Genomic DNA, 11,285 nt, shown 5'->3' on the forward strand with positions numbered 1-11,285 from the left:
GAGGAGAGGAGAGGAGAGGAGAGGAGAGGAGAGGAGAGGAGAGGAGAGGAGAGGAGAGGAGAAGAGAAGAGAAGAGAAGCAGAGGGGTAGAGGCAGAGAGAGAGTAGAGAAGCAGAGGGGTAGAGGCAGAGAGAGAGAGAGAGTAGAGACACAGAGGGGTAGAGGCTGGCCATGAGCACGTGGAGAGAGGGGGACAAGCAAGGGAACAGAGGGATCAAAAGAGCAAGAGCAAGAGATCAAGAGAGGAGGAGGCAAGCAGCCTCTTTTATAGTAGGCCAGGACTACCTGGCTATTGCCAGGTAACTGTGAGGGTGGAGTTTAGACAGAATCCTAACACTGTGTCAAGGTAAAACCCATGCATGCTTAGACTTAAGTACATTCCCCAGCCCACTAGATACATTATAAATGCATAAAAAAGACACACAAAAGTTACTGGTTAATAGTAAATATAATGATTATGGGAAACTTTTAAGCTTTTCTCTTTGTTATCTAAATTTCCTACAATAACCACATATTTGTATTTATTGTCATTTAACATATTTTAACTACCAAAAATCAAATAATACAAAAGTTCCATCTTCCTTTTCTATATACATTTAGACAAAAATGTATTTTAAGAATAGAGGTGCTGTTTTAGCAGGTTTTTCCTTTTAAAAGTAAAATTATATAATGTATTACTTGACCATTAGTTGTAATTCAACAATAAGTTGTAAGACATCTTTCTGTGTCAATACATAAAACACAATTCCATGGATAGTGACTCACACCTCTAACCCCAGCACTCAGGCATATTGCCATTAATTCAAAGCCAGCCTGGTTTACATAGCAACTCCAGACTCAGTCTTAAAATTAAAAAAAAAAAAAAAAGAAAGAAAGAAAGAAACAAAGAAGTACTTCTTTTCTTTATAGCTTGAATTATCTTCTTTGTAGTTCTGTACCATAACATGATCCTTTACAATCAGTGATGAAAACTGCTGGCAACTTTTTACTACTACAAAAACCATGATGCCAACTGGCTGCCGCAGTGGCCAGCCCAGCAGCAAGGAGAATCGTAAGATGAGGACCAGTCTGGGTTACACAGAGTTCCAGGTCAGCAAAGATACCCTATTTCAGAAAACAACCAAACACTAACCTTATACAAATATCACTTAATAACGTTAAGCATAAATAGTTAATATCTAAGTAATCGTTATAAGCTAAACACAAGCGTCAATAAATTAGATAAACAATATTGCCATGGGTTATTATTTCTTATCATCTTGGTATTTCTTGGTTTGTAGCTTGCTTATTTATATTTGTTTTCTAGGAAATAAGGCTTTTTTTTTTTTTTTTAGAAATTAGCCAGATAAAAATTTAATCTAAGAAATTTCCAGGAAAAATACTGAGTTCTACAAAAATGCCTAGTAATCATGGATTCACATGCTCTTTAAATGGTATTAAAGAATCTACAATGTGCTAGGCACAGCGTGACTAAAGCAGGAAGTGCCTCCATGTCCGTGAAGTTTTAGCCTACAATCATTGATTAAGTTGAGTTAGTAGGAGAAAAGCTAAAAGGAAACTGAAGGGCTAGAAAGATGGGGCAGTGGATAAGATCACTTGCTGCTTCCAGAGGAGATGAGTTAGATTCCTAGCACCATATGCAGCTCACAACTGCCTTGAACTCCCGTTCCAGAAGATCCAACACTCTTCTGGCCTCTGCAAGCACCAGGTATGGACATGGTGCACAGACATATGCACATACAAAACAAACACATAAAATAATTTAATTTAAAAGTTAAAAAAAAAAAGAATCCAGGTGTTATGGCACATGCCTTTAATCTCAGCACTCAGGAGGCAGAGGAAGGAGGATCTCTGTGAGTCTGAGGTCAGCCTGGTCTACAGAGTGAGTTCTAGCAGCCAGAGCTACACAGGGAAACCCTGGCTTTAAAAAAAAATAAAAAAAAAAATTTTAAAAAGGAAGGAAGAGCCGGTGGTGGTGGTACACGCCTTTAATCCCATCACTTGGGAGGCAGAGGCAGGCGGATTTCTGAGTTCGAGGCCAGCCTTAGAGAAAGAGTGATGACATTTGTGTCATCGTGCATACTACTCAACACACAACTCTGCCTCTTAAACCAGTCTTGACCAGTAGCCCTCAGAATCATCCTAAAACATCATGCTCATTATGCTACTGTTGCACAAGAAATCCAGAAATTCTGGCCTGGTGATCACCAACTGTCATCTGTCATCTTCCATGTTCTCCGCATCAGCTACCAAACTTCTATCAGTGTCTGGCTCCTCTTCCTATCACTGTGATGAACACAACTCAAAGGAAAGGGCTCCTTTCCTCTCACAGCTTATTGTCATGAAGGGACGTCCCGCAGTAATCTGGAGGTAGGAAACACAGACCATGGAAGGACTCTGCTCACTGACTTGCCCCCATGGCTTCATCAGCCTGCTTTCTTATATAACCCAGGACCACCTGCCCAGGATGGTACTGCCCAAGGTGGGCTGGAGCCTCACACACCATTGATTAATCAAGAAAAAGGTCCATAAACTTTCCTACAGGCCAATCTGATGGATGCACTTTCTCAATGGAGTTCCTTCCCTCTTCCCAGATGACCCCATGACCCTAGCTTGTGTTAAGTTGGGGCAAAAAAATACTAAGCTGACCCCCTTACCATTAAACCGTAACCTTTCCTTTCTTGTCTATCTCTAAGATCTCAAGTTAATATCACAACACAAAACATGGTATAGCTTTCAAAGTCCCACAGGCTTTAAAAAATTTCTTTTTAAAATATCCAATCTCTTTAAAAATCCAAAGTGTCTCAATAAGTTGTGACGTTTGTCACAGTGATAGAAAGAGAAGCAGGACACTGATAGAAGTTTGCTGGCTGATGCAGAGAACACGGAAGATAACAGGTGACAGTTGGTGAACGTCAAGTTACATATTTTATTCCAAGAGTTCTCTCTTGGAACCAGGGCAGCTACAATTAAATCAAAGCAAAACCAACATCCAGCACTGTAAATTAAATCCTGTAGCTCAAATGGCATGGTATTCAATCATGGTTTCCTGGGATCCACAGTGTTTAGGCAGCCCAGTTTTCTGACTGTCATCCACAGCATACAAAGCTTATCTCAGGCTCAGGCTGGCTCTGCTCCACAGCTGCTACAGTTCTTGGTGGTAGTCCCATGTTTCACCCATCTCCAGTATCCTGGGGTCTCCACTGCAACTGAGGCTGATCCTTCAACTAATGGCCTCCTGGACTTCATCAGGGATTCTGACCTGCCTGCCACATGGTGCCAAACTTCAGTAGCTAGCTCTCCATGACCCTACGAGCCCTCAAAACATCAAGTGGGAGTCTCTTACACACTACTCAGTTTGGCTACGAGCTTAAGATGAGCAGTCTCAGCCATCTGCTGGACCACAGTGTCTGTGTGCTGACCCTAAGGAAACACTTCCCAGAAGATTTCAACCTCAGTGATGCTGATCTTGGTTTAATCACAGCTGACACTTCAGCACCAGCTAACTAGCATCAACTGTCTCACTAAAGCAGTGGCTTTAAAACTTCACTGGTTGTTAATCAAAGCAGATTCTTATACCCCAGCTAACCAAAACCACTGATTCTTAATTCAAAATATCACCCAAATAGCCTCAATAGTCTCTGAGGGACTCTTAAACTTTCCTCTGAAACTTCACAAGCCAGACCTCTATCATCTGCCCCTCTCTCAATATTATCTTCCAAGATTCCCCCAGAACAGCCCATTAATCTCTGGACATTCAAAGGCTTTTCCAACCCAAGTTCCAAACACTTCCATGATCCTCTCAAAACATGGTCAGGTCTATCACAGCAGTAGTCCACTCTCTGGTGGATTACTCTGTCCTAGTTTGCTTTCTATTGCTGTAATAATAAACAACATGACCAAAAACAACTTAAAGTGGAAAGGGTTTATTTCATATTACAGTTTATCGCCCATCTTGAAGGGAAGTTTAAGCAGGAACCTGGGAGAAGAAACTAAAGCAGAGACAACAGAGAACCACTGCTTACTGGTTTGCCCTCCAAGGCTTGCTTGCTCATGTATACACCCCAGGGCCTCCTGCCCACAGTGGGCTGGATCCTTCTGTAACAATCATCAACCTAGAGAAATGTCCCCACAGACTTTCCTATAGACATTCTCTCAATAGCAGTTTTCTCTTCTCAGATGACCCTAGTCTGTTAGGTTGACAAAAGATTAAGCAGCACAGCCAATCATAAGTTCTCTCCATGCCTGCCTCTGCTTCTCCTATGAAGCCAAACACTTAAACATACCACCATGCCTATGGGGAGTGAATCAGTTTTCATCGTCTTGTGTGCACACTGCAGCTTCTCTTCTTATACTTTATCCAAGTTATCCACTCCTTCCTTCACTTCCCGGGAGATTTTTCTATCCGTTCAAAACCCAATCTTTCCATAGATATTATGGATCTTGTTATTTCCCAACCATCTGAGGGTTATCTTCACTGTCAAACTCTTTAAGCAGTAAGCATGTCATCTCTTCCACTCTGAAACAGGTCTCCCTCTACTCTAAGCAATGCCTTACCCTCAAAGTTCTTATCCCTTCTACTTTAGACAATCTTCTTGGGCTAGAGATGGTTCAGCAGTTAAGAGCACTGGCTGCTTATTCCAGAGATCTGAAATCAATTCCCATCACCCTTACTTATGGTAGCTCACTCACAACTGTCTGTAATTGCAGTTCCAGGAGACCTGAAGAAGCCTTCTTCCACCCTCTGCGGGAACCAGGAACACATGCAGTGCACAAATACACATGCAGGCATCCAGGTAAAATACCCATACACTTAAAAAAAATTAAAAACAATTGGTTTAATCTTCTTGTGAGTCTGGGAGTACAGCTCAGTTGGTAGAGTGTGTGGCACTCACAAGGCCCTGGGTTTGAGCCCCAGCACTGCATAAATTAAGTGTTGGAGCATATGCCTATAATCCTAGCACTTGAGAGGCAGGGGTAGGAAGATCAGAAGTTCAAAGTCACCTTGGGTTACACATTGAGCTTATGGCCAACTTGGAATATATGAAACTCAGTAAGTAGGTAAGTAGGTAGGTAGACTGACAGACTGACAGACTGACTGACTGACTTTTTAAAAATCTTGAAAACTATCTCTCTGGTGACCTAAAATTTCATGCTTCTCATTCATAACTAAAGCAGTGCATCATGGCCTCTGCCTCCTTCTCATTCCTCTGAAAGTATTTTCACCAGGAATGATTTCTTGTATCTCTAAAAGACTTCAGCCGGGCGGTGGTGGTGGCGGCGGCGCGCGCCTTTAATCCCAGCACTTGGGAGGCTGAGGCAGGCGGATTTCTGAGTTCGAGAGTTCGAGGCTAGCCTGGTCTACAGAGTGAGTTCCAGGACAGCCAGGGCTACACAGAGAAACCCTGTCTCGAAAAAACAAACAAACAAACAAAACAAAAAACAAAAAAAAAGACTTCACTTCAATCTTCTGTTACTGTACAGTATCAAGTAATCAGTGTTACTGACAATCACTCCTTGCTAAAGTGGTCTCTTTCAGTGGGCCTACATTTAAGTTTTTCTTTTGTTTCTTCCTGACTGTTCAGTTTCTATTTCAATTGCTTAGGATTGTTGTGCTGTCTCTTCAAGGTCCTGAGCCTTAGAGAGATTAACTTGCTCAAGGTCACATAGCTTAGACTGGAAATTAAATACACAGCGACTGAAGCCACCATACTTTACAGGTAACACCTAACGCATCCCGTTTCAGTATCTGCTCCTGATTATCACTGCAGACAACACTGCCTCACATTTTGCTCTCTTCTGACCTCTAAGGCACCAGGCATGCACACAGTCCACATACAGTCAGGCAAAACAGCCATACACATAAAATTTTAAAATCTAAAACAAACAAACAAAAATTTTAAGGGGATTGGAGTCAGGTATCAGACCAAAAAATTGAGTGCTTCAATGTTCCTAAACTTTAATACAAGTAACTATATAATGATTTATTTTGTAACTCTAAGAGCCTATGACTGCACTATTAATCTCAATGTATACATACAAAAAAATTAATCCCTTATATATTCAACAAAGCACTTATTAGACACTGGGTTTTAATAAAAAAAAATCACACACACACACATATATATATATACACATACATACACACACACACACATATATATATATACACATATATATATATATATATACATATACACATATATACATATATATGCCCATGTTCTTACCATTCAATACAAAAGAAAATTTTCTCTTAATTTTTGATATATGTCTGCTTTCTGATGACATGGATTTGTCTATGGTTTCTGCTCCTGAGCGAGTCACCTCACTTCTAAACTAGGAAGTTAGCAGATGTTAGTATCCTCGATGCAGCTGTTGGATTGTGCCCTTTCTGTTCAATAGCATGTAACAGTAAACAACATAATCAATGTTTCACTTCCTATAATAAGTATACTGAGAACTTATTAAAATACCAAGCCGGTAGGCTGGCTCAGAAGGTGAAGGTACATGGCAAGCCTGACCAATCTCCTGGGCTGAGATCAACCCCCAGAACCCACAGGATGGAAGGACAGAACCAACTCTGCAAGTTGTCCTCTGGTCTATACACACAAACATACACACACACACACCCCAAATATTAAGTAAATAAATGTAATCCTGAAAGAGTCATGGAGGTATCATTAACATTTCAAAAAAGGCTAAATACAAATTATATACAGAGAGAAATAAAATTCTGCAGACTCTTAATAAATGCAAGCAGATATGTCTTTGACAGCATTATTCCACCACAATATTCCTCTGAACAGGTCTGGTGCTCATTCACATACTCAAAACACTTAATGTGATGGCTATGTCCTATAACAGATCATGGACAAAGCTCTATAGAAACACAATGGAAAGAATCTGTTTTGGCTAGAAAGGTGTCCTGCAAGTCAACATCTATATGCAAGTATTAGAAATGTAATTTAGTTCTAGAGGATACAGACACTTGATATGTTTGTTTCTGGACACAAAAATTCACAGACTTTAAAGATCTAGGTCTGAAGCTTTCTACTTTTTTTGGACACAGGGTTTCTCTGCTTAACAATCCTGGCTGTCCTGGAACTCACTTTGTAGACCAGGCTGTCCTCAAACTCACAGAGATTCATCCATCCGCCTGCCTCTGCCTCTGCCTCTCTGCCCCTCTCTGCCCCTCTCTGCCCCTCTCTGCCCCTCTCTGCCCATCTCTGCACCTCTGCCTCTGCCTCCCAAATTCTGGGATTAAAGGAATGTGCCCCACCACCACCCAACTTCACCTTTATTTTAAAGTAACAAAAAAAAAAAAAAACTGCTTGTTTTGTTTTGTTTTTTTTCCAGAAGTCAAACTGGAAAACCATGTAGTGGTACATGCCTATACCCCAGCACTCAGAAAGCAAAAGCAGAACTCTCCCAAGTTTGGATCATCCTAGTCTACATAGTGAGTTCCAATCCAGCAAAAGCTAGTAAGAGTCTGGGGGTGGGGGAGGGGGGTGGAAAGGATGTCAATTTGAAACTTGAGTACATAAAAAAAGATACTGGTTAACAAAAAGATTGTGATTTAACAAAGGCCAACAAACATAAATGCAACAACTTACTCAAAGTAACTTTTAAACACTATCTTTGTTGTTGGATTTCTGGGGGTTTGGGGGGAATTGGTTTTTGGTTGGTTGGTTTTTTATTTATTTGTTTTTATTTATTTTTGAGAAAGGGTTTATCTGTGTAGCCCTGGCTGTCCTGGAACTCACTTTGTAGACCAGGCTGGCCTCATACTCAGGGATTGCCTGCCTCTGCCTCCTGAGAGCTGGTATTAAAGCTGTATACCACAGATTATATCCAGTTGCATTATCTTTTTTTTTTTTTTTTAAGTCTTCCTTGAACCACAAGCTAGCTGAGAACTTCATTCAGGCAGGGTTTGAGTCACCATTCATTATAGATGACTGGAACTCTGGAAGGTCAGAAGGGATCTTACAAGTACTCATTCAACCAGTTGAGGTCCAAGTCTTCTCACACATCTTTGGGAGAAGCTATCTAGGCATTGTATTTATCACTTCCTACTTATTCTTTAATCTACTCTAACATACATACTTCCATTAGGAATCCCATAGTTGCTAGGTGTCTGATTTTATTTCCCCTTCCCCAGGTTGTTTTTTGGGCCAGGGTTTTATGGTCCAAGCTATATAATCAAGGATGTCTCCTGACTTCTGATTCTCCTTCCTCCTCCTCTCCAGCACTGGAATTACCACACCCTAGTCTCAGTTTTTTAAATGTCTGCATCCTCCTACATTGTAAATTTAATCATCTTTGTATGCCACCCTGGATAAAATGTTATTTATTGCAGTATATTTAACCATGGTGCAGAAATGCTAGTTTGGGACCTGATGTATACATTTAGTATTTGTTAAACAATTTACAAAAGATAAGGTCAAAGAATCTATATCTAAAGCAATCAAAAAAGCATCTGACACTTAGCTATTATTAGGTAACTTTGTATGGACAGGAAAACAAACAAACAAACAAACAAACCCACCAACACCTGTACTGAAAATTTAACCTGGGAGGCCAAAACCAAGCAATGTTGTTACCTTCTACTTGCTCACTTACAGGTTACAACTACATCTTTGACAAGAAAAGTTATCCCTTAGTTTATAAAGATATCTTGACCCTGACAACCTGACAAAAATTATACAGGGAAATTAAGTTAGTCTTGAAGTTGGGGCTATGTCACTGCTTTCTGGACCTGAGGGTCAGTTGGTTGTAAAATAGAAGTTGGGGAAAGTGGAAAAGATGATCTGTAGAATTCTTTCCTCTTTTAACACACTGCAGGCTTATAATAAATTTGGACCTAGATTACTCAGGCTTCTAACTTAGCATGAGTAAGAACCTCATAAAATACCAGCACATACTGCACTGGCTTTTGTGTCAGATGGCTAGTTTCATACAAGCTCCAATACTATTTAGCTGGCTAATTCTGAGTGAGAAAACCTCTGGGTTTCAATGTCCTCAACCAGGAAAACAAAGTTGTTAGATAATAGAAACTATTTCAAATACAAGATATTTTATGAAACAAAGTAACTCTTAAGTTTATTCAGGTGGGGATTGAGTCAACATTCAGATGATTGAAACATTGTATAAGATGGGATTTTACAAGCCTACCATTCATTCAACTGAGGCCCAAGATCTCTCTAATTCGTTTTGGAAGAAGCCATCTAGCCATTCTAGTTGTGGCTAGCTACCCATGGTTACAAGCCACACCATCTTAGGCTATCTAAGAGAGGTAAAACGGAGCGAAAATTACAAAAAAGATGCTGTAAAGTTCTTTTATTAAAACCACACCATCCTCTTCCTAATTTTCACTCCGTTTTACCTTTCTTTTACTTAAGGGACTCCTATATCTTTGGATTGCGACTGAACAAAACACACACTCACCAAAATTCAGATTGCCAACTGTCAAGCTTTCCTTGTAACAACCAACCCCTCTCCCCTTTACCATCCATCCTGTCTTCCTCACGGAAATCTTAGTTCTTGCTTCAATGAAAGTCAAAATTAGCCGGGCAGTGGTGGCGCACACCTTTAATCCCAGCATTTGAAAGGTAGAGGCAAACGGATCTCTGAGTTAGAGGTCAGCCTGGTCTACTCCAAATTGCCCTTGCCATCTCACCCAAATACTCATTTGAGAAGTAGTAACACCCTGTTGCTCCTCCGGGAGACAAGACCAGAAGTCACTACAGCACCAACCGAAGCCCGCACCCTGTTCTCCCTAGTCCAAGCCTCCTCCCTCACCGGTACTGCTTGGGATCGCTGGGAGACTTGATGATCTCAGGGTCCCCGACATTACTGAGAGACCGTCCCTCCTCCTCAGATTCATCCGCTCCTAGACGGGCAACCCGGCCGCTCTCGCCCAAGTCCTGTCCATTGGGCTGCAGGTCCGGGCAACTGCAGGTGGACTTCGCCTTGTTTCTTCCAGGCATGGTCAGCGTGGGAAAGTGTTTCGCTGATTCTTCGCACAGACCCCGTGCTTCGATTCGCCCCAGAGCCGTAAGCTCCCGGCCGGCCTCACACCGCAACTTCCTCCCGGTGGCACTGACTGCAGCAACCGCGATTCTCCTCAGCATTCACCAGCAAGTCGTAGCGCTGGACATCCCGCTCCCCAGGCCCACCTCCTCCTCCTACTCCTCCAGCCACTCCTCCTCCTCCGCGTCCCAGGGGCGACGGCGGCGGCCGGCGTTGTTGCTGCCCCAGCCGCTGGGGAGGACAGGCCTGAACCCCTCCTCCAACCCGGCCTCGCTCACACCGACTTTCTTCATCCCACCCTCCTGACAGCCGATGACGCTATGGAAGCTAGCCAATCACAACGCACAACAGCCGTCACGTTTGCAGAAACAACCAATGAGAGCAGGGAAGGCGCGAGACCAATAGGAATAGGCCGGGTTCCTGGCGCACCCAGAGAGCATTTCGAAACCTGACGTGGGCGGGGCGAAGGAAAAGAGGCGGAGGATGACGGGAGAAGTTTTGCGGCGATTGTGACGTACGTCTATAGCTGTTTTAGGAAAACCGCGTAGTGCTCAGTGTCTGAGAAAATATTCCCCAGCGGGACGACGCAGAAGTGAGTCGCGATAATGGATGCTGATCTCCTTCACCCACTTGCGGTGTATTTTTTGCACTCTGTTCTTAGAGTGACTCAGCGAGTCTCTTTAAAAAACAGCACCGGAAGTCTTTTCCTACCCGATCCTGAGATGGATGCTGTTCTTGTGGCTCACTAAGCACCGGAAATAACAATTGCACCTTTCCATCCTGTAGGCTGCCAAACCATCGGTGCTTTACACGCTCCAAATACGAAAGAATGCCTAAAGATCGGTTTCAATATGCTCACTCTTGTATGCGAATTTTTTTTTAAAGCTTCCCCACAGACTGCAGTAGTTCTCATCCTACCTGTAAGTTTAGCCAACTTTTACTGAAAAGCAAAAACATGTTAGGCTACTACCCTCAAGTTATTTTCCCAGGCTTTTTGTTTTTGTTGTTTGCCAGTCCCTTTGCTGCAACTGGAACAGACACAATATAAAATAAAAAGCAATTGACCAGATACAATAAAAAGCTGATAGATACCATTGGATGAGATCATACCACATGAAAGAAATAAACAAAATGAATATGAATGAACAAAAAAGACTTTAATCTGGTAGATATATTAGTGGTTATCTTTCCTGCCTCTCAACCTCGGGTGCTGAAGATAAAGCTATAAACAAAACACAAATCTATGCTGGCAT

At 42.0% G+C, this 11,285-nt stretch overlaps 1 protein-coding gene across 2 annotated transcripts in view; it reads right to left on the reverse strand.

The window, feature by feature from the left end:
* Nrdc (nardilysin convertase) overlaps positions 1-10,311 on the reverse strand; it is a 71,550-nt gene extending 61,239 nt beyond the window's left edge. For both annotated transcript variants that reach the window (XM_028787637.1, XM_028787627.1), the window contains exon 1: positions 9,802-10,311. In XM_028787637.1, coding sequence (XP_028643470.1) covers positions 9,802-10,133 — 332 coding nt within the window. In that variant the 5' untranslated portion in view covers positions 10,134-10,311. The remainder of the gene's footprint in view (positions 1-9,801) is intronic.
* Positions 10,312-11,285: the final 974 nt, after the last annotated feature.

This window comes from Grammomys surdaster, unplaced genomic scaffold (assembly GCF_004785775.1).
Source record: "Grammomys surdaster isolate TR1022 unplaced genomic scaffold, NIH_TR_1.0 100, whole genome shotgun sequence".
NCBI classification, from domain to species: domain Eukaryota; kingdom Metazoa; phylum Chordata; class Mammalia; order Rodentia; family Muridae; genus Grammomys; species Grammomys surdaster.